The sequence below is a fragment of the Ruditapes philippinarum genome, unplaced genomic scaffold (genome assembly GCF_026571515.1).
Source record: "Ruditapes philippinarum isolate M1 unplaced genomic scaffold, ASM2657151v2 ctg35_1_1_1_1, whole genome shotgun sequence".
NCBI classification, from domain to species: domain Eukaryota; kingdom Metazoa; phylum Mollusca; class Bivalvia; order Venerida; family Veneridae; genus Ruditapes; species Ruditapes philippinarum.
The window spans coordinates 545,144-569,683 of NW_026861019.1; the positions used below are offsets into that span (position 1 = coordinate 545,144).

At 32.1% G+C, this 24,540-nt stretch overlaps 2 protein-coding genes across 3 annotated transcripts; one reads left to right on the top strand and one right to left on the bottom strand.

The window, feature by feature from the left end:
• Positions 1 to 627: 627 nt before the first annotated feature.
• On the bottom strand, positions 628 to 7,628 carry LOC132714256 (V-type proton ATPase subunit D-like). Of its 2 annotated transcripts, XR_009623538.1 has the most exons (8): positions 7,492 to 7,628; positions 5,482 to 5,599; positions 4,888 to 5,035; positions 4,288 to 4,332; positions 3,596 to 3,766; positions 2,738 to 2,816; positions 1,190 to 2,162; positions 628 to 1,157 (listed from the first exon to the last, which is right to left on the bottom strand). XR_009623538.1 is itself a non-coding variant. In XM_060697085.1 (7 exons), the coding sequence occupies exons 1-7, from the start codon at positions 7,527 to 7,529 to the stop codon at positions 2,018 to 2,020; spliced, it is 744 nt and encodes a 247-aa protein (XP_060553068.1). In that variant the 5' UTR covers positions 7,530 to 7,628; the 3' UTR covers positions 628 to 2,017. The 2 variants fall into 2 exon arrangements, 1 of the variants encoding a protein (XP_060553068.1); XM_060697085.1 differs by having other exon boundaries at positions 628 to 2,162.
• LOC132714254 (fumarate hydratase, mitochondrial-like) lies at positions 7,534 to 19,839 on the top strand. Its single transcript, XM_060697084.1, has 9 exons — positions 7,534 to 7,665; positions 10,961 to 11,104; positions 11,449 to 11,559; positions 14,795 to 14,971; positions 15,268 to 15,423; positions 15,780 to 15,891; positions 16,780 to 16,860; positions 17,059 to 17,262; positions 17,502 to 19,839. Exons 1-9 carry the CDS (start codon positions 7,657 to 7,659, stop codon positions 17,924 to 17,926), a joined length of 1,419 nt encoding a protein of 472 aa, XP_060553067.1. The 5' UTR covers positions 7,534 to 7,656; the 3' UTR covers positions 17,927 to 19,839.
• Positions 19,840 to 24,540: the final 4,701 nt, after the last annotated feature.

A 24,540-nucleotide genomic window follows, 5' to 3' on the forward strand; every position in this document is an offset into this window, starting at 1 on the left:
TAAGTACATGTGTAAAGTAAATATCTTTGAAGACCTTTAACCTTTAACCATAATTTCTAAGTTTCAAAGGGGCAAATAATTCTGCAAATATTACAGGCAGAGTTATGCAATTTTGCAAACTGATTGTTACTATTAAAAGTATTGTAAATTTCAATTGAATATCTCAAGCAATAATTGAGATATTTGACTTTACAAAAAAACCTTAACCAAAATTTCTAAGTTATAAAGAGGCATAATTCTGTAAAAATTATAGGCAGAGTTATCCTACTTGTCAATCTGATGTACATTGTTACTATAAATAAGTATTGTAAGTTTCAATTGAATATCTCAAGCAATAATTGAGATATTTGACTTTACAAAAAACTTTAACCAAAATTTCTAAGTTAAAAAGGGGCATAATTCTGTCAATATTGTAGGCAGAGTTATCCAACTTGTCAATCTGATGAACATTGTTACTATAAATAAGTATTGTAAGTTTCAATTGAATATCTCAAGCAATAATTGAGATATTTGAATTTACAAAAAAAATTAACCAACGCAGACGCCGACGCTGGTGCGACTACAATAGCTCTCATATTCTTCGTATAGTCGAGCTAATAGGAGTATAAAGAAATCTTTCAACAAACATTTCTATACATTACCAATATTTAATATTATTTTCACAGACATATATTTGCACTAGATAAACATGTACATGTATAAATCACAGCATATATTAATAAAATTAATTTCTATATACAATCATTACAAATTATTCATTGTTGTACAAACATCTCAATACTAAACAAAAATGTTCTTTTTTCCCTACTGTATGTTATCTTCTATATGTATATTTCTATGGAATTTAAGGTAAACAATGCTACATGCAGACGAAAATTTTTAATTTTATAACTGATTACAAACAAACGTTTTGTGCAAGTTTACATGGAAATACCCTAGTTGGCTACACAATAGACTAGATATTCACTTACACAGTCATACATCATCATGGTCCATGAAACCTTTTTCATACATCATGGTCCATGGGACCTTTCCTCATACACCATCACAGTCCATGGAACCTTTCCTCATACACCATCACAGTCCATGGAACCTTTCCTCATACATCATCATGGTCTATGGAACCATTCCTCATACATCACCATGGTCCATGGAACCTTTCCTCATTTATAATATGGGTCCATGGAACCTTTCCTCATACATTTTAGTTCATGGATTAAAATAGATACTGATTTTCACAAACATACATTTTCTCAGACATCATCACGATTGATGGATTTCAATGGTGAAAGTAAGCTTTTCTGTTATAAACAAAGAAATCTTAAATTAGAAACTCATTAAAAATGAGTTAACCTCCATCACCATCATGATTAAAAATCCTACATTGTTTGCATAAGGAAAAGAAAAACAGAAAATAATACAAGTCAGAACATACTTGTTCAATGCAAGTAATGTTTTTCAAAGTAGTTGAGATGTAAAGAAATGAAACTTGCAACAGTAACTAATGAACATGATAATTCATACTGAACTGTCATGTTGAATGTAGCAAAACTGTACTTTCTGATTTTGCTTTTTCAAAGAAAAAACATTTTTCCAAAGAAAAAAACAATCATATCAAAACAACAAAGCAATGACCATTTGCTGATTAATACTATGTTGTACAAAGTAACCCCCATCCAAAATTATGTGATAACACAACAAGAAACGTTCTTGAAACTGTTGTTACATGCTAGTTTATAAAAAGTTCTCAATACATGTATATGTTTGTCATATGGCCTGGGGCAAGATCTCCCTCCTACATGCAACAAATCTAGTTTAATTACTTGTTCCACAGATCCCCAGTCTTACAATTTTCCATCACTAAATCTTTTCTACAGTCTTGATTATACTGAATTATAACTGAATATTTGAAAATTCTAGCACTAGCACATGTCACTCCAAACAAGGAGAAAGCTTTTCCTTTTTTTCATACATGGAATGATGTTTATAGTTGTGTAGTACCCCCCATTTATTATTGCTAGTTAAATAATAAATCTTCATCACGATCACCCTCCAGTATATTATCTGCCTCCTGGAGGGCTATTCCTTCTTCTCGTAATTTAATTTTCAATTCTTCAGCTTCTTTTCGTAATTTCTTCTTCTTCTCCTGAATTTTCTTCAATCTGTAAAAATACATGGGACTTGTAGTAAGCTAAAAACACTGGCTGAAATTTTGACTAGGTATTAATACTGAGCCACGCCATGACAAAACCAACAGAGTGCATTTGCGACCAGCATGGATCCAGACCAGCTTGGGCATCCACGCATCAGTTTCTCTACTTGTAATAGGGTTTGTAAGCGAACAGCATGGATTCTGATCAATCTGTGCAGATGTGCAGTCTGGTCTGGATTCATGCTGGTCGCAAGCGCATTATGCTGGTTTTGTCATGACGCCGGCTCATTTATTTTTACAGGTACATGGTAAATACCAAGATCTATTTAAGAGTGATGACAATGAACGAATTTTGTTTAATTTTCAAAACTGTTATCACCTTGAAACTGCATGCTAATCATTACATAGGAAAACAAGAGCACCGCAAAGGCGGGGCAGAATACGCCTAAATGTAAATTTGTTGGAATGATAAATAATAATCTTTCAATTACGGAAGAGAGCTTATCAAGAAACTTGTCGGAAAAATGTTTTATCTTAGTTAATAAAGGAAATAAAGGAAAAAACAACATATGAAAGATGACATACCTAAAGAATTCTTCTCTTTCTCTCTCATCTAATTCAGTTGTGATATAAGATATAGTGTTCTCTATTCTTGGAATGATCACTGAAACAGACAATTAGGCTTGAATAACAATTAATTTATATGATGTTAGTTGGTCTAAAATTGGAATTTTGTTCTCATAAACAAATTTCTAAAGATCAATTAATCCACTAACAAAATGATTAGAATTATAAGTTGAAATCTCAATGATAATGCATGGTAAGTAATCATCAACATAGCTTAGCAAGATTTAGCAGAAAATATCAGAATTTCAGTAGAAGCAATGAACTTGAATGTGTCAGACCTTATATTGAAACAAATGACAGCTGACAATTCTCATTTTGTTTTTCAAGTGAGCAGAATATAATTAATGTGACACTGAAATTAAAAGCTGCATGCCTCCAGATGAGCCAAAATATTTCAAGAAAAATCAAACTTTAGAAAAATATACTTAGATTTTAAGAGAAGTAAAATTGATTAAAGTAATAATTTTTTAATAATGTTTTCCGTGCTTAATGACTGATTATGCATTATTTATCACCATATTCCTACTGTGGACTACCACAGTAAATGCCTTTTTGCATATTTTGACCTTTTTTGGTAATTTACGCGGATTTTAAGTGCTCTTTGCAACATGTAAATTACTTTCTTTGTTCACTTCACAATAATAAATGATCATAAAAAGCTTCAGTAACAATAAATCAATACTAGTTTAATTGTTAGTTCTATTTAATCTGTACAATACAGTTCAAGCAGACCTTGAAAACATTTATGTAAAATAAATAACTTTCAAAATTAGCAAGTATGAATACACTTATGTTGTGTATATTAAAGTTATGTACCATGTTCTATGGCATTCACTCTTCTATTTGTGATTTTGATGACTTCATCTAGTGTAACAAAGGAAGTTTGTAAAGATGCTAGCTGTACAAGCAGTTCTACTGCTTTAGCATAGTTCTTCTTTAACTTATCAATTTGTTGACCACCTCTAGACAAACCTGTCAACTCATAGCCTGAAATAAGAAAATATCAATTAAGAATTTAAATATCAATCATTTTGTTGACATCTTACATACATGTTAACAGCATAACAATTTACATGTAGTATGATTACATCTTTCTTATTTTTCTCAAATGTACTTCTTGTGTACAAACCAATTGTTTTTTGTATTGAACATTGATGTGTTGAGGCCAGTGGTGGCGTCTGGCCTACATCACGAAATAAATTGAATTGAGAAGAACCTGTGAAAGGTTCAAAACAGAATCAGTTAGAAGCTGATAACATGAACATACAAATTTCTATAGTGTATGTTACAAAGTCACTGGTACTCAAATTGACTATATACAAAGCAAACATTGTAGGTATCAAACTTACAAAAGAAAAGAAGAACAAATGTTATATCCTTAGAAGAATACAAGTCCCTCTAAAATCATTAAACATCCTTTTATATACATGTATACAGCCAAGAAAATGTAATCTAATTAGGTTTAAAATATACATAGTTCACTTTTGGAGTGACTAATTGAAACTTACTGTCAACACCATCTGTGAAATGTTCAAATACAGGTAGCTGTACACCTGTAATGAAAATAAACCTTGTATACCAACAATGTACAAATCAAAAAAGTTGACACTGATCAACAGAAGCACTTAACAAGAATGCAAAATTTCTTGTGAATTATAGTTTCTTATAAGTTATCATTAAAGGTAAACTACATGTTTGAACCTTCTTCTAAACTGCATCATCATCAGTCTTCTATTTGTGATTTTGACATTCAGTGATATTGGTTATTTCTTTAGTTGAGCTAGACACCAATAAAATCAGTATTTCAGTCAAATATCTACAGGCTGTTCCTGGATGATGTACCAGTATTGATTTATTTTTCCAAGTCGTAATTGACATTTTCTTGGACTACAATATGATCTTGTTTTAGGCAAACAAATAATCATGTATAAACATGTACAAAACTCAGAACTTTCAGTTAAAGTGTTATGCTCTCTATACTGTGCTAATTAAGAAGGCTTTATAGCAATTGAGAGGAATCTATATAAAGCTATAATATGTGTACATGTACAGTCAACTTTCACCTTTAACTGTCACATCATAAAAATAAAGTTAAAACATAATCTAACCTGCAACATTGTCCTTCTTTGATCGTACTTTCAGCTGAGCTTTGTTGACATTTTGTAGAACAGCATGATTGAAGTCTCCTGAGGTAAACTTGGCCTCTGCTAGTGAGAAAACTGATTCCTTCATAACATCCCCCATCTTCATCTTTGTCTATAACAACAAAAACAACCATAATAACAAAATTATAGAACAAATAAAATTACTGACAAATTTATGTAATATCATTCAAGTTAGAAAAGAAGCTTAAGACTATTATATTTATTCTGTTTAAGACAACAACCTATTAAAATTTTCTGACAAATGTTTTTTGGTTTAAGGCAATAAATTTAATTTTTGTATCTTTTGTTTGAGATTTAAATATAAATGTGTTTCCCAAAGTTTGAAAAAATCTTATGCATGGTTCTTGTGTCACTATGAAATGTTGCTGTATTAAGGCAGAATCCTTAAATTTCTTTGACATATTGTCATACAATGAACAACACACGTCATGTCAATTAATACTGTCAAAAGATCACCATAAGCTTGCTCTGTGAAAAGGTCATTTTAAACAAAGCTCATCAGTGTGACTGTGTCTACAGTTACAGAGTTAAGTTTACCTCTATAATTTTTTTTAGAATCTGTCGGAATCTCATAGTTAATGCATCAGCTTTTTTCTTCAGTAAACTATGACCTTTCTGAGCTCCCTTCAACCTCTGCTTCATGTTTGCCATAGCCCTGGAAAAATAATCAATATTGTATACAGTTAGTATGCATCATCCAAACTGATTATCAGAATATGTACTTAATAAGTGATAGTAACAGGAATCAGCCTATTTCAATTCTCTTGGGCTTGTTTCTAGACCTTAAAGGAACTCCATTGAGGTTCAAAAGTCTTAAAACATAAAAATTTGAAATCCTTAGTTACATAGACCAACTGTAATACAAAAATGGAAAATATGCAAACTATTATAAAAATACTCACTCATAATTCTTTATGCAATTCTTTGCCAGATTTTAGTTAAAACCAATTAAAATTTAAACCATTTTCCTTTAAATATTTTAAGTTATTTATGTAAAAAAAACCTCAGTAGACTCTTAAATTTTAATGACTTTTGGAGTCTGCGTGTTCAAACAGATTTCTACACATCTTCGATGACTTCAACCTTCTGTCCTTTATTATCATTTCACATGAAAATTATTTTAAAACCCATCCAGGTATGAATCAGCTATTGACTAGAAATGCACAGTAAATACTGTAATGCATTTTTATGCAAAATGTCCTTTCAAGTTGAGCGTGACCTTGACCTTTGAGCTACAAATGTGGGTCTCCTGTTTGAAACATGAGCCAAATAATAAAAGTTCATAATTTCAAAATTCATCTACGAATGACAAAGATAACAACCAGACACAATCATACATTCACAATCATAACATGACTTCAAGTCTTTTAACATACAGGAGTAACATAATATAATGTGACCAACAACTGGAGATTAGTGCTGCAGTATCTTTTCATCCAATCAGTCAAATTCGCCGCTATATGTTGATAAAATATTTGGAAAAAAAGGGTTTTTCTTTTTAGTACATAGTAAATGGTGTTTATAACTGAAATATAAACTAACAAGCATAATATGGGGAAGTCAAAGACCACAACTGCAAAGCTTTGGCTTGCCAGGCGCCTATAGACTACACATGAATATTCAAAAGGAAATCAAACAAAAAACAATAAAAAAATCTATCAATGAAATTTTCAGTGTATCTAGTTGGGCGCTGACATTTTCAATGTAACTCAATGTTGAATGATATAAAAAGGCGGGGTATTCTGACAACAACAAAAACACAACTTTTTGGCTTAATAGTTATCTTCGAGTTGTTCCTATTAAAGGGGTGCATGAAATAACGAATGAAACCTTTAAAACTGAAAATAACCAATGAACAATTATTTTTATCAACTTCCCTGTTCATAGCCATAGGATTTGTTTAATTTCATATTATCTCAACAGTCTGTTTGTACCTAAATTGTCTTTACATGGCATCTTTATTCATATATTATAATGTATTTTTTTATACATTTTGTTACAACATTATTATGTTATGTAAACACTATGCTTATCAATTCACTGAGGCGCCTAATCTAATTAATTTGGCTTGAAGTATTAGACCTGTTTGACAGACTGTTTTTTCATATTGTCAAATCGTAAGAAAAAGCCATCGCCCGTCCAAAATTCTCTTGATGTCTCTTTGACAAGTCTATTTATTTTGAGTGCTTATCCAGTGGGTAGTTGGTATAGATTCTAATTTAGCAGTCCAGGCTCAAGAACAAAATGGGGATGCATGTCTCAGATGCAAAGGAGTTTTAAACTTGAAACACCTATAGGGTTAAGGTTTGTCGAACTAAGCTTCCATTAAATTCTTTGGTTTAAACAACATTTATTTCTTCTTCCATATTACAAAAAAACAAAATTACAATACATAAAATTTATTGAACCCAGGGTTGAGTAGACAGTAGAAAGCTCAAGTTAAAGCTCAGTCCTGAATAATTTAATTATTTGAATCTAGACAAATAAAGCACTCTACTTGGTTGATGATACAATATAGCAAACAAAAAGTTTCATCATTAAACTTACATACGACTTGGAAACACATTTAATCTATCTGATGACATTTTGACGTTTCTTTAAAAATTACCGGAAATAGAAATGATAATCATGTGAGACACTATTTTTATCTTCAAAGAAGAGTTCCTGAAGGGCATCGTAAATTTTTAATCATTTTCCTGACAGAATCACAGCATGTCAGTTGTATGTTTTATTTTTATTTACTACCATGATGTATGGAGAAACATAACAAGCTATATGTGTTAAATACGTACAATTTTCTAAAGCAAATAATTGAAAGTTATTAGTTTTCGCGATAGATTTTTCAATTCGCACCTTATTTAGCTCGTACCACGAAAGTTTCCTTATTTTTTATGGAAACAGACAAACCACACAAACACGAACATTCAGTAATTACTTTTTTTATTTTTTAGCTCACCTGTCACAAAGTGACAGGGTGAGCTTTTGTGATCGCTTTTCGTCCGTCCGTCGTCCGTAAACTTTTACTTTAAATGACATCTCCTCATAAACCACTAGGTCAATTTCATCCAAACTTCACAGGAATGTTCCTTTGGTGGTCACCTTTGAAAATTGTTCAAAGAATTTAATTCCATGCAGAACTCTGGTTGTCATGGCAACTGAAAGAAAAAACTTTAAATATATTCTTCTAAAAAACCTAAAGAGCTAGAGCTTACATATTTGGCATGAAACATCTGCTAGTGAGTGTCTACCAAGTTTGTTCAAATAAAAGCCCTGGGGTCAAAATTAGCCTCACCCAGGGGGTCATTGATTTTCCCTTTATACATATAGTAAAAACTTAAAAAATCTTCTTTTCAAGAACGCAAAGAGCTAGAGCTAAGATGTTTAGCATGAAACATCTTCTAATGGGTGTCTACCAAGTTTGTTCAAATAAAAGCCCTGGGGTCAAAATTGGCCCCGCCCCAGGGGGTCATTGATTTTCCTGATATGCATATAGTAAAAACTTAAAAATTCTTCTTTTAAAGAACCCAAAGAGCTAGAGCTAAGATATTTAGCATGAAACATGTTCTAATGGATGTCTACCAAGTTTGTTCAAATAAGAGCCCTGGGGACAAAATTGGCCCCGCCCCAGGGTCATTGATTTTCCTAATATGTGTATAGCAAAAACTTAAATAATTTCTTTGAAAAAAACTCAAATAGCTAGAGTTTAGATATTAAAGGCCCAACTGGACTATAAAAGCCAGCAGATGGCGCTAGGGCAGGTTTCTTATTAATTTTATGCATGCTTCACTTCAGGGACCCTTTTTCAAAGATTTAAAATTAATTACCAAATGCATTAAAACAACACTTGGCATGTTTGTAGGCATAGATATTTTTGATAAAGATTGACCAAAATTATTCAAAATATAACTTTTTTAAGTGTACTTCTGGAAAAAAATACTGGCTGTCAAATTTGAAATTTGCATTTCCCTGGGAGGAGCCATTTGATCATTACAGGTCATGAACCTTCAGTAGTAAACAGAAGCACGTGGCAGTGTTTATTTCAGGGAGAGAGATTTGTAGCAGACAATGTATATTTCAGGGAGGGAGATTTTCAGCAGACAACACATTGAAATGCTGAATAAAACAATAACTTTTACTGACTTGCTTTATCAAATCCAACAAATTTACAATGATCCATTAATCTATGATTTTTTTTTAAATTTCAAAGTACTAATTTAACTTGTATTTAAATGGTTACAGTAAAAGTAACTTCTAGGTATATTTCATTTACACTGTATTTTGCTGTAAATATCTTGTAGTCAAAAATTACATTTCACAAATCAAACTAAATGTTGCATATGCATAAAATTTTTATACATTAACAGTTTAAAAATATTTTAAATTCCTGTCAAGAACATTTTTAGCAGGTTGTTCCTAAAAGAAATGCCCCATGTAAGGCACATCTTTTGGATTTTTATATAATTGTCTGACTTGATGAATCCATTGAAAAAAAAAGAAAACAACTTCAAAAATAATATCTGGACAAGATGACTTGATAATGTCTTTAATTAATCTTTGAGTTATATAAAACATTCATTAAACCTCTCCTGTGTAAAATCAGCTGTTTTTGTTTACATTCTCTCTGCAGGTTAACACTGCATGCTATTTATAGTTCAGGGTTTATAACAGACAGTTTTACATCACTGATTAGTCACACCCACAAATATTCGCTGCCGCGGCAGCGAATGTTGCCCCTTTAAGCACGAACCATCTTCTAGTGAGTATCTACAAAGTTTGTTCAAATAAAAGCCCTGGGGTCAAAATTGGCCCCGCCCCGGGGGACATTGATCATTTTCGTTTTATTTTTTTTTATGTGTATAGCAAAAACTTAAAAATCTTCTTTGAAAAAACCCGAATAGCTAGAGTTTAGATATTAAGCATGAAACATTTTCTAGTAAGTGTCTACAAAGATTATTCAAATAAAAGCCCTGGGGTCAAAAATGGCCCTGCCCCAGGTGTGTCATTGTTTTTAATTATATGTGTAAAGAAAAAACTTGAAAAAAATCTTCTTTTAAAAAACCCAACGAGCTAGACCTTAGATGTTTAGCATGAAACATATTCTACTGGGTGTCTACCAAGTTTGTTCAAATAAAACCCCTGGGGTTTAAACTGGCCCCGCTCTGGGGGCCTCTATACAGGTGAGCGACTTCAGGGCCATCATGGCCCTCTTGTTTTTATAGAATTTGATTGTCTGAATGAGCCAAACTTCATTTACTAAAAAAGAATTCTTCACAACAGCAGGTGTCAAGTGCCGTGTGGCAGCTGTAAAAAGTTGCCCCGTACTTCACTTCTGTGTTGTTATATTTTTCTGGTCCTTCGGGATCATTGATGCCAGCACTATTAAGTGTTGAGAATTGAGTACCGCTCAAGCCGGTGCTAGGGGGCATGAGGGATGTTGCACTTATTCATTATCCGTCATGTACAGACTCAATCAAACCGAGTCTGCAATTCTTAGGTGATTTTGTTCTGATTAATGCTTCCGAGGGATCACTTTGGTTCCAGATTTTTAAGAAAAAAATATGTTAATCACTCTGAGAAGATTATTTTTAAATAAAAAAAACTTTTTTCCCCCTTACAAATGCTTTATCGATCTCTGCAGCCTGTAGTTTACAAAATATTTGGTTGAATTATGAAATAGAGTAAATCTGGAACATTTCATTCTGTTAACAGATATCACAGGGTGAGAAAAATGTGCAGCCTGACCGGGACTCGAACCTGACACTCTCGGGATACCATTCTGTACATCATTACTGAACTATCCAGACACATTCACATCTTCTCCCCTAAATAGTGAACAGTTCTGAACCGTGACACATACAGTATTTATATAAATCACAGAAACATTCTATGTTACAACACCTTTGATAATCAACCAAAAGACTATAGTAAAAGACATGTTTCAAAATTTTACACAGAAGTACCCTCAAGCACAATGTTTGTCAGTCAGTATACCTTATATTTATTTTTCAATATGCAGACAGGGCTAGGTGATGCTGGTATGTATCGCATAGAAACTGATAGTTTTGGAGAGATACAGGTTCCAGCTAACAAATACTATGGTGCTAACACAGCTCGGTCATTGATAAATTTCGACATTGGTGGTCCATCAGAGCAGATGCCAGTAAGTTAAAAAAAACATCAAAATTTGAAATAGATTTTTTGTTTCGCTCTTTATTTTATTTTTAGAGATTTGCATATCAATGTATATTGTGTTTTTTTCCATTTAATTATCTGCCTTAGACATTGTAGTTATTTTTGCTTCCTATACATTCAAACCATGATAAATTTTGTATAAACTAAATAAAGTGAAGACAAAATACACTAACATGTGTTACATAATTAATATAGCTATTTGATATCTGTTTTGTTATAATAATATATATGTTGTATAGAAGATTTTATAACAGCATGAAATGTTAAAGCAGGTAGCTTGTTTATTGATAATTATAATGATGATTTTTATAGATACCAGTGATAAAGGCTCTAGCTATTCTGAAGTGTTGTGCTGCTAGAGTAAATGAAGAATTTGGTTTAAAACGAGATCTATCTAAAGCCATTCAAGAGGCAGCAGAGGAGGTAATGACCTAGCTAGTGTTATAGAGATCTCTGTTAATAGCTTACACTAGCATATGCTTCTTTGTTGGTGTGTCTTTTTCATATATTGATTTGTTTTTCATTTACAAGAATAAGTAATTGGTTAACTGTAAGTAATCTTTAGATTTCTACCATAAATAATAAAAAATTGGCAGTTGAAAATATAGATTGTATACAAATATTTGCATACCTTTTAGAATGGTTTTGTTAACTTTATGTTTCTCTATACTTCAGTACATGTATCTTAGGAGCTATATTTACTGTAGTTACGGAGTTTTTTTAGGTATGGTTTACACTTGTTGCTAGTCAATAAAGATATCCTGTAGAGTAATATTTATAAATAACTATGCACTTATAGACAATCAAGTATGTTTTGCTATTTTCTTCAGGAATAGTATATACTTCTCCTTATTTGTTAGCTTGACTTTTTCAAAGAAAAATTCCGAGCTATAGCTACAGTTTGCTTGTCATTCCCCTTCCCATTGCTGCCCAGAAACTTTATCATTCTTGAACACAAAAACCTTTTGGGCAAGGCCTTCAAGAAGACCAGACTGGTCATGATCTTGATTCATAATGATCTTGACCGTCAAGGTAAATGTTTAACTTTGGCTTGACTGTATGATATCATTGGCTATAACTTTATTATTTATAAATGGATTGTCTTCATACTTGGACACAATATTCCTTTGGACAAGACCTTCAAGTAGTTAAAATTAATATTTACCTTCACTAATCAATGACCTGTACATTTAATTGAATTTTGCTTGTTTTTTTTTGCTTAAATTAGTCTAAAATTGGATTGTCTTTATAGTTTAATCTAACAACCCTAAAGACAATGTCTTTAAGGAGATCATACTCAATTTGATCTTGACTAATAAATAATTTTGACCTTGAGGGTCAAATTAATGTAATTTCACTGTTCTTTTTGCTATAATTGGCTGTAACTTTGTAAGTAATGAATTGTTGTCTTCATGCTTGGGACAAGACTTTAAAGAACATTTAATTGAACTTGAGTCTTGACCTTAGCCTTAATTTGACCTTGACATTAAAGGTCAAATTTTGGAATTTTGCTACAATTGGCCATATGTTATTTATTTATTTATTTATGGATTTGATTTATGCTTGGACAAGATAACAAAACTGACATAAGTTGCAATTAACAATAAATTAAAGATTGGGAGGGGAGAACAACACATCAAAACACCAGGTCGGTTTCTATATTTATTTTAACTACCGGTTTTGGGTACTATATACTTCATCAGGTTATCCTTAGTTGCAATTTTTCAAATATGACCTTGACCTATAAATGACCTTGACTGTTAAGGTCAAATATTGAATTCAGGTGACTTAGATTGTCATATCTTTGTTATTTTTTACAGATTTAATTCATACTGGGAGAAAGAAACCCTTATGGCGAAACCCATATGTTGAATAATTCAGAGATGACCTTGACATTTATTTAACTTTGATAGTCAAATTATTAAAATTTGCTTAAATTGTTATTAATTTGTTATTTATTTACTGATTTTGTTATTTATTTACTGATTTGATTTATAATTGGGACAAAGTAACCAGTATGTTAAAATCAGTTATTATAAAATAATTCAAAACTAACCTTAACCTTTAATTGACATTGCCTAGGTCAAATTATTGAAATTTCTTAAATTGTCAAAAAAAAATAAAAATAAATAAATAAATAAATTAAAATGCAAATCCAAAATGTTAAAATATTCTGATATGGCACTGATTTTTAATTGACCTTTTAAGGTCAAATTATTGAACTTTGCTTACATTGTCATATATTTGTTATTTATGGTTTTGATACATTCTTGGACAAAAGAACACATATGACAAAACTGAATGATGATTATACAGTTGTGACCTTGACCTTTAGTTGACTTTGACCATCAAGGTCAAATGTGAAATTTGAGTTATATTTTGTACATGGAAATAACTTTCTTAGGAGTATTCTTTACTAGTTACTACAACATCTTCCTCCGATGCATTTGACTTAAGAAATAAGAATAAGTTGAGTATGGCCCCTGCTAGGCAGTGGGTCATGTTAAATTTCCTGTTGTTGTCACTAGCTTTGCACTGCATATTTTAATAACAGTTAAATTGCTGTTTATAGAATCAAAAATGTATAGAATGTTCTGTATGTGTGTGTTTGTATGTTTGTGTGTACATGTATTCTGTGCGTAATGAGGGTCATGCCCTTTCTGGCACTGAGAGTACAAACCCCAGACATGTCACCATTCATGACTTTAAAGGTTATTATATGCCAAAAGTTGACCAATACATTTTGAATTTAGTAATTCACTGAATGATACTTAATATGTATGCAAGTCAATTTTTGTGACGACTTTAATTTTGATACACAGAAAGCAAATGATATAGAACATATTTTATTTTGTTTTGCCTTTTCATTGAGGATACTGGTAGCTTTAGTCAAGGAAGGGCTTGACTCGTTCTATATTATTCTTCACAGAAGAAATTGAGGTTGGCTCATGTTACTGTATTTGTTATGTTTGTGGCCAAGTATCATCCAGACATCCATATACTAAAGAATATGTCTCATATTTGGGTTGTGATGAAGAAAAACTGTATATATTTGGGTTTTTTTCTGGCCTTAATTTGTCCAACTAAATGTTCTTTATGTTGCTAATCTCTCATATGAGGCCACTATTTAAAAATAAATTGTTTTGCTAGCCTATTGAAAATGCCCTTTGAGGTTGTCACTTTTGAAACAATATTGTTAATCTTTATCAAGATCACTATGTTTACATTCAGATGAGCAAGTGTTTATAGTCAAAGGTGAAGGGACATGGAGTGTTGCACGCAAAATTCTAAAAAAATTTAAATAGCATTTTTGTTAAATAGGCAGTGTAATAACACACTTTCTGATTTGTTACATTGACCCTTGCTTTTAGAAGTTAATACCATTGATGATAGTAAAACAACATCCATATGCTTTTAATGTTTATAATCCTGCACAAAAATATTTTAGTTTTCATTTAGAAAAAAGATTTTGTGAATAGATTTTTTTCTACTTGCTTTTAATTGTTCTATGAAATCCCCACCTTTTAGATTGCCATGCTGTCAAATATGAAACTGGAATATTGTAAAATATTTTTTACATCAAGCTTTTAAACATTTTGATTAAGTATAGTTAGACACAGTACACGTTTTATTTGATGTTTAAAATTTTATATTTAAGGTATTGAAGGGAGGACTAAATGAACATTTTCCACTTGTTATCTGGCAGACCGGCTCAGGTACCCAGAGTAATATGAACATGAATGAGGTACTCAGTAACAGGGCTATAGAGATACTAGGAGGAAAACTGGGCAGTAAATCACCTGTACACCCCAATGATCATGTTAACATGAGCCAGGTAACAATGCCAGTATATACATGTATTAAATTTGCCATTAACTGTTGACTGCAATTATTTGTTTATTCAGCATTAGGCTTATTTAAATAAATGACCGTCAACATTCCTGTTGTAAGCATTTTCTACTCAAGCCGGTTAAATGTTGCTAACTATCGGTCATGAGCTGAGCTGGCATAAATGTACAAGTTAGACTGACAATAAATCATAAAAATAGCATAATTTCCAGGTTTTGAGTACACTAAAGCTGTAAACTTATTACATTACAATGATGTTAACAGATCTCTTTTAATCTTTAGAGTTCTAATGATACATTCCCAACAGCAATGCATATAGCAGTTGCTATGGAGATACATGAGAGGTTGTTACCAGGGTTACAGATGTTACATGATGCTTTAAAATCAAAATGTGAAGAGTTTAAAGACCTTGTGAAAATAGGGAGAACTCATACACAGGTATTATAATGTAATTGTATAATATATCTTAGCCACCTTAATACAGAAATGAAGAGATAGATAAGTGATAAAAGTTGAAATAATTGGGCATGCAGAGAATATAAGAAAGTGTTTGTTAATGTTTCTTTATTCTTGTAACACTCCTTATTTTGGTATCCATTGGCATTCGTTGAAAATTAAAGGTCATGGTTCCTTTACATGGCCCAGCTTTGGGGCTTTTTGTCTCTGTCCAACAAATATTGTCTTACTATGCTGTAATTTTTTTCTTTGTTATATAAATGAAAACCCATCTTGAAAGATCAATTTAAATGTAGCTGTGAGCATTTTCATTCTTACACAATGATTTAATAATTTAGGATGCTACCCCATTGACATTAGGTCAGGAGTTTAGTGGTTATGTACAACAGATAATAAATGGTATAGACAGAGTGAAGACTACACTACCTAGACTTTATCAACTGGCTGCTGGTAAGGTTTTCCTTGTATATACTTGATGTTGATAATATTTAGTTTAAACAGAATTTATTTTAGTATGATTGTGTAGGAAACAATAAGCTTATAGACACACTCTCAAATCCATTCCTTGAACCAACCAGTACTGAGAAATGAGTGTAAATTTATTTGCTCAAGGAAACAATGGCTTTTCCCTAACAGGGTTTCAACAGATGTGGCTAGAAATCCTTACATTACTAGTCCAACTCGTTAACCACTCAGTCATGCATCAGTCTATAACTAAGTGGTGCAGCTCACTTACTTTGAATCTGAGATATCATTACCATTGCCAGATTGGATTCAAGTTAGGGACTATGAATTATTTTATATGAGGAAGCCAACCACCTAACTTATATCCAACTCCATCCTTGTGACTGAGATAGTGCATGGAGTTGCATCTGATTAATTCCTCCACCAGTAAAGCTGGAAAGTTGCATATGATCTTTTCATTGTCTGTGTAACTTAAAACTGAAACAAGTGAAATTGCATATTAGTGCTGCATATGTGTGTTTGTGTTCTTTACTAAAATATTTTTAGAGTACATTTGTATTACATATATAATTGTTTATACAAATATATTGTCTGTCTACTAATAACTATTTTAAAGCATTATTTCTTTCATGTTTTATTAGGAAAGTTTAAAAAAAAACAACTAAATTTGCAGATTTGACTAGTTTAACATCAACATATTGATATGATGCTGATTTATATCTGACTAATATGTTTTATGCTGATGGATCCAGTTGTGGAAATGTAATGCAAAGTAGGTTTGAAAGGTGTTATTTTTTCTACAGTTTTCATGAAACATGTCATCATAAGTTTTGATTTAAACAAGTAGGGATTATTTACTTACATGTATTTCAGGGGGTACTGCAGTTGGCACTGGCTTGAATACTAGAATAGGATTTGCTGAAAAAATAGCAGCAGAAGTAGCAAAATACACAGGTACATTTTTCCTTTCTCTCTGACCATAAAAGGTGTACAAAATATTGATATTGTTTCACTTCATTTTTTGTTTTCACTCAAAATTACATTATGCCCATCCAAGAGTTTAATCAAACTTTGCTCTATAATGTTCAGAGTCTTTGTCACTTTTCATCAAAATTAGTCTAATACAATATCTTTCATATTTTTGTTCTGCAGATATACCGTTTGTAACTGCCCCAAACAAGTTTGAATCTCTTGCTGCCCATGATGCTATGTTAGAAGTCCATGGTGCCTTAAATGTGGTGGCTACAAGCATTATGAAAATTGCCAATGATATACGGTTCCTGGGTTCTGGACCCAGGTGTGGACTAGGTGAACTAAGTCTGCCAGAGAATGAACCAGGAAGCAGTATCATGCCAGGTATTTTATTCATTTTCCGTTTGAAATGAAGATATTAGATTTGATTACATATATTGCAGTTTAGATAATTTGCTTAAATTTCAGGTAAAAGAGGAAAATAACTTTTGATTTCAATAATAAAGTGAAATTTATAATCATACTTTTCTTCTCCTTAAAAAAAAACAATAAAAACCCCAAAAAGTTTATTGAGGACAGTACAAATACAATGTGTTCTTGAAATATTACTATCTGTATTACAGGGAAGGTGAATCCTACACAGTGTGAAGCTATTACCATGGTGTCAGCTCAGGTGATGGGAAATCATGTGGCTGTGACAATAGGTGGAAGTAATGGCCATTTTGAACTGAACTGCTTCAAACCAATGATGGTCAGTAATGTACTTCAATCTGTACGTCTACTGGCTGATTCTAGTGTGTCATTCACTAAGAACTGTGTGAATGGTATAAAAGCTAATCGAGATGTTATAGGAAGATTGCTCAATGAGTCACTGATGCTCGTCACAGCTTTAAATCCTCATATAGGGTACGACAAGGCAGCTGAAATAGCCAAAACTGCACATAAAGATGGGACCACTCTGAAAGCTGCAGCTTTGAAATTAGGATATTTAACAGATGAACAGTTTGATAGCTGGGTGAAACCAGAGCAAATGTTGGGACCAAAGTAACAAATTGTGATAATGTGATTATAATAGTTGGGACTAAACTTGACACTATTGTGCCTTACATACATATTCCATTGAATTGTGATACCATAAGAAGGTGCTTTATTTAATATATAGTATAATTTGGATACGGGAAAATTTCTGGTCATTTGAAAGTGTACGGAATAAAGGTTGTTTTTTGTTTAATTTTCAAGTCTCAATTTTATTTTACGTGAATTTGCATTTTATGTGAATTTGCATTTTCTTTTTGTTAATTTTGAATGTTTTACATTTACATTTTTATCAAAAGTGTTTTACAACATATTTAGTTTGATGTAAATATTTCATTCCCAGCTCACTACTTATATGTTACTTAAGTTTATAACTAAGTTGGTCTTTAATTAGCTGTACACTGTTTAGCAGTGAAAAACTTTTCCTATTCGTAACTTAGTCAACTGATTACTAACAGTATCACAAACTAATCTATGTGTGTTTTTTTTAACTGCTTTTGCATGTAACCAAGGTCAAGCAATGATTATTTTATCCCAGTGTAGCTATTGGATAGTCATTCAGCCAATTTACATAAAACTGTAAACACTGGGAGTTAGGCCCATTGCCCTTGACCTCTGTAAATTTTATTCTTGGTTAATGTTAAGACCTATCCAATCAGATTACAGGTGTTTTTGTACCTGTAATGTGTACCTGTAATAATGTAATAATTTGGGTATAAATCTACTGCTTGAAGTCATTATGTAATTGTGAGATTACACTTGGCATTAAATCAAAATTTAATAGTTATTTTTAAAATAAAGAGAATACCGGTATTAAAGATGTTATATATATACATGTATATGTAAGATACATGTATACAGCTTTCCATTATACCATATAACACAAATTTTCATTAAGAGCATGTCATTATAATTAGAAACAAAATACATGTACAAAATTGATTTGATCTATGGAATATTTAAATATTTTGTTGCATTGATTTCATTTATGGAACATTTATTTATAGACAGAATCTCAGGTTATTGTTTACCACAAACAGAGTTGATTATAATCAATTTTATAATACATTTAGGAAAGTACTTATCTTATATATTTATATCATATTATCAGACTGGATTTTCTGATGTTTTCACCAGTGCTGAAAAATTTCATCTTACATGAAGGATATCATTCTGGCACCTTTATCAGTAACTGAATAAGTCTTATACTTAGGATGATGTTATTCTACTCATTCTCATTTTCTGAATGAAGTTGTCAATTTAAATTTATAAGCTACTGGTGCTACAATATAATATTATAAGAAAAAAAGAAGTGAACAATTTTATTTTTCCAACTACTTGTTTAATTTATATGTGATATGCAAGAAAAGAATCAAACACAGGCTATTATTGCTGACAGGAATATCTGGCTCTTGGGTAACTGTTTAGCATTAAATGCAGCAGAGCCTTGTTCCTGCCTAACACAGTTACCATTCAGCCAGTGTAAAATTGTTATAATTGTAATGTTTCAGAAATTGTTTTATCAGATGATAAAATCTGCATTCCATAATTTCTTTGGCATATAATTTTATATCTTTTCATGAAAAAACATGATCATTGTCAAATCAAATGTAGCCATCTACTTATATATATACTCAACTTATTTTTTCTGGTAATGTTTGACTTTATAAATGATAAATGACATGAAATATGCACTATTTATGCTTTATTAAAGTTCAAAAGGTTTATGAAAGGTTGATAAAAAAATGAAGTCAATGAAAAAAAAGACAGGCTTTTTGGTCACATGATTCATGCTGTTTTGTTTTTGTTGTTTTATTTTTTGGTTACAGGGTTGTAATCTTGTCCTTTGGTGCATTTATTTTACCATTAATATACATTGTATTGAAACCTATACAGGAGAAATAATGAATAAAATTGACAATCAAATCCAGTTGTTTAGCTTGTTTTTAGTTCACTTTAGCAATTTGTGCTCAGAGGTGAACTTTTGTCATTGCATGATGTCTAGTCCAGTGTGCATCCTTATACAGGTGAGGAACATCTTCCAAATTATATGATAGATTTTGGCCCCCTACAAAAGTTATGTAAATGGTTCCAGTCTGATGTATAAGTAGGTCACATGAGCTGAAAATATACCTTAAAATGATGGTCTTTAAAAAATCTTCTCAGTAACTACAATACCCAAAGCTCAGATATTTGGGATGTTGCATCACTTTGTGGTCTTCTACAAAAGTTACTTAGATCATGTCACTGGAGTCATGTTTGAACCTGCTTTTGGGTTACATAAGTTCTATAAACTTATATAAGAAAACACATTTAATGTCCTTTGTTATTATTATTATACTGACGGTCTGTTTAAAGTGGCATATTTCAACTGATACACTAAAATTGTCTTCCTAATTCCAGCTTTTAAATACTACAAAAGGACATTGACAGGGATATACATTTTTGGTATTAATTGTTTGAAAGTACATTGTGACTTATTTCACCAAGAGGTTAATTATATCAGATAGATTTTTCTTGTGCATTAACATGAAATTATATTACATGTATTTAATGTGTGTCTGGCATGTCTATATCCTTACATTCCAAACCTAGCTTCAATGAATTAATAAGCCTTTACATCTACATCATAGTGCTTAAATATCATAACGTGAGCTTGTTGTGTGGGAATAGCTATTATAACAAATATATTAGATGCAATTTGATAGGCAAGAGCAAGTTAAAAGAAACTACAAGTCTGAGACAATACTGACTTAGAACTGGTAGAAAGGATGTAGCTGCCAAGTAAATAGGCCAGCCTGTAAGGACACAGGTAGACCATTCTACAGACAAATGGGAAAAAATGAATATGAGTGATACTGTGTCCTTGAGTAAACATCAGGTAGTTCTGGTTTTTCTATTGGGTGCCAGGACAGGTGGTGATGGTCAACCCTCACAAGATTGTGTTGGATTTTATAAAGAAGAGTAACAGAGCTGATGTTGCATCTCAACTCAAGAGTTTGCATTACTTGGGAGAAGTAACCATTTGTTGTAGGCTGAAATTTAGAATGTTTTCTAGGGCTACGGTACATTGTAAGTGCTCTTGTGCCTACAGACATCTATTGGGGATTCATTTGAACAATCTATTGGCAAAATAAAATCACCCAGTATCCAAGTTCAGCTTGAAGCATGTTGTGCACAATTACTGACACCTACCTCAACCGACTACCGGTACATTACTTAAAAAAAATCTTAAAACTTAGAAAGACAAAAAAATAATAATAATAAAACTGATATGAACTACAACATAGTTTTGATCAATAAAACCTCTTATACAATCTGGGACATATTATATCCCAAAGAAAACAAAATATTTCATAAATATCTAGGATAATTTTGTAAACATTTTGTTGAGTTTGAATAGCTACTGCTATCACAGAGCTATATTTAAATAAAAAGTAATAAAGTCTCTGCTGCTAGATATAACCACAGATTTTCACAGAAACTTGAAATTTTATCAATATTAACGATAATATGCAAAATATACCCCCATATAATATAAAAAAACGTGTTTATTTATAGTAAATAGTTTTTTTTTATATTATCATTAATATTGGTTATTGGATAGAATAGTTCCAGTCCGTGATATCTGGGACATAAGATATAAGATATCTTATGTCCCAGATCTTATGTCCCAGGTGATATAACAAGATTTTTTTAGATTTAAGTGTTAGACATTTCATTCGCCTAGAAATAAATCTTTAGTATGAAAACTCAATGTGATAGTAGCTTTAGGGACCATTTCTCATATTGTAACTCTAGAAAAATAAATCATATCGCGTTAGCACTTTTGTATCCGCGGATTTCAAAAGTTGCCGCTATTTAAACTTACTTGAAGAGTCGTCAAGGGAAGTAACTCAGGTAAACAAACAAATTATATTTTATGAATTAATTTGAAATAAATCACACAATTAGTGGTATAAATTCAAGAAACACTTGAAAATATAACAATTACTTCAATATTTGCGTCTCAACTTTTTCTCTAAATATAACTCTTCATATATCTCGTGACAATTTAGCGATAATCCTTTCGTCACGTATTTTCGCGTTATTATTCTTGACACCATGCCCACTCAATTTCGAAAATAAGGGTACATGTACCCACTGAATATTAGATTTTCATTTAAAAATGGGGTGCATAGTAGTTAAAAGATGTTCTTTATATCTTTAACTTAAAAAGAAAATAGGTAAAGCCTAGGCCTTTTTAAAGAACAGGGAAGACAGATAGTCCAAATATACTTAGACATATTCACATAAACAGTTAAACTGCGGATTTGATTTTGAAGCTTTTTTTTCACATTGGTAAAATCTGTTTTAATTTTAAAAGCAATGTTCAAGTGATTGAATATATTACTTATTTCATTTTCTGATAAACATAAAACTTGAAAAAAGAAAATGAGAAATTTTTCAGGAAGACATAAAAATAATGGGCTACGTAAACTGCATTACCGCCGTGGTTGAGGGGTTTGAGATGATGACTTCTAATCCAGTTACCTCTCTGGCGTGGATTAGATCCCCGGGAGATGCTTTGGTAGTTTAGCACGGAGGAAGGTAGTCAAGTACTGGTGTAACTCTCCAGGAACGATGGTCTAAGGAAACTACCCGCCTATATGACTGAAATACTGTTGGGAAAAGGCATAAAATGAAACAAACAAACAAACAAACAAAAGCATTATTCAGTCCATATTTTGTTTCTCATAGTTTTGATCTGTAGGTGTCATTTGGTATTTCTATGCACGTTTCCATTTTCAATCAAACAGATGAGCAGAAATGAAAAATTGCTATTGCTTCATATATACCTCACCAATTATTATTATTTAAGTTAATTCAAAATTGGGGCACCCATGAACGACAAATGACACTGGAAATTTTACTGATAGGTATATTTTTTTAATTTATTTTTTTTATTTTATTTCTGTACCTTTAAAATATACCCATGTTGTGTATTAAAGCGGGGCAAGCCATAAGCAGGCCTCAGTGGCCTTTGACTTCTTGATTTTGCCACAGGTTGTTTAATAATTTATTAATCTGTATCTGGATAATGTCAAACTTGTGTCTTAGGCAGAAATTATGCAAATTAGAAAATGCAAGTCAGTGTTGTGAGAGAAAGTTAAACCAGTAAATTGTAATTATCAGGATATGGACTAAATTTTAATATGCCATTTGCCATGCACAGTCCAAAAACACAGAAAAATTATACCATGTGTCCTCAAATATGTTAAAAATGTTTGTTTACTGGGTGTCTGATAATTGTCTTTTATTGGTTTTTAATCTGTTGGAGACAATTCAAATATATTTTCATTCTAGATGCATAATCTCTAGTAAAATAATTTTCATTAAGAAATATATATATAACTTACTATAAAGATAATGTGTTAAGAGTGTTATGATTCGTTCTGACACATTGAGTTTTAGTCCCCCTCTGACCTATCTACCAGTCGGTTATCTGCTCAGTGGGCGCATAGTGTTATTTTTTCAGTAAACAAATCAGAATGGCTTCAAATGTCAAAGTAGAAAAAATAAATCTAATTAAATTCTCCATTAAAAGTTAAATAAAGGATACATATTTTACTTACTTTTGTAATTGAGTGGGTATGCTGTATAAATGTTTTGTAAAAAGGTTTATTATTTAATTTTCAGCCCTGTCATTTCAATAGAGCTGTCATTGATAGTCTCAGACAATATCGATGTATCGTTGATATTTATCTGTCGATCAATAATTGATACACATTTCAAAAGAACAATAATTATACCCCCGCACAACAAAGTTGTAAGGGAGGTATACTGGAATCAGCTTGTCTGTCCGGCCGTCTGCACAATGAAGTTGTAAGGGGGGGTATACTGGAATCAGCTTGTCCGTCCGGACGTCTCCCCGTCCGTCTCCCTGTCCGGCCGTCTGTCGGTTTTTCCTTGTCCGCCCAATAACTTAAGATTCCTTTGACCCACAGTCTTCATATTTGGCATGCAGGTTAGTCATGACTAGTAGATAATCCCTATTGATTATGAGGTTGCTTGGTCAAAGGTCAAGGTCACAGGGGCTGTGACTAACAAAAGCTTGTCCTCCCAATAACTTAAGATTTCTTTGACCCGTAGTCTTCATATTTGGCATGGAGGTTAGTCATGACTAGTAGATGACTCCTATTGATTTTGAGGTCACTGGGTCAAAGGTCAAGGTCACAGGGGCCTTGACATAAAAAAGTTTATCCACCCAATAACTTAAGATTCCTTTGACCCACGGTCTTCATATTTGGCATGCAGGTTATTCTTGACTAGAAGATGACCCCTATTGATTTTGAGGTTGCTGGATCAAAGGTCATGGTCACAGGGACTTTGACTCCGCCCAATAACTTAAGATTCCTTTGACTCACAGTCTTCATATTTGGTATTGAGGTTGTTAATGACCAGTAGATGGCCCCTATTGATTTTAAGTTGACTGTGTCAAAGGTCAAGGTCACAGGGTTTTTGTGTCGCCTTGAAAAGGTGACATATAGGGGTTACTATTTGTCGGCGGTGTCGGCGGCGGCGGCGTCTGTGTCGGCGTCGTTGTCGTTGTCGGCGTCGGCGTCCGCTAAAGCGTTGTCCCCCTAG

Bases quoted from the DNA above. Each gene is read 5' to 3' on its own strand.
- LOC132714256 (XM_060697085.1), bottom strand. From the start codon at position 7,529: ATGTCATCAGATAGATTAAATGTGTTTCCAAGTCGTAT. The intron at 5,036-5,481 runs GTAAACTTAACT...TTGTTGTTATAG, and splicing joins TTCTAAAAAAAATTATAGAG to ACAAAGATGAAGATGGGGGA. The intron at 2,163-2,737 runs GTATGTCATCTT...GTATTTTTACAG, and splicing joins GAAAGAGAAGAATTCTTTAG to ATTGAAGAAAATTCAGGAGA.
- LOC132714254 (XM_060697084.1), top strand. The intron at 11,105-11,448 runs GTAAGTTAAAAA...TGATTTTTATAG, and splicing joins GTCCATCAGAGCAGATGCCA to ATACCAGTGATAAAGGCTCT. The intron at 11,560-14,794 runs GTAATGACCTAG...TTTATATTTAAG, and splicing joins TTCAAGAGGCAGCAGAGGAG to GTATTGAAGGGAGGACTAAA.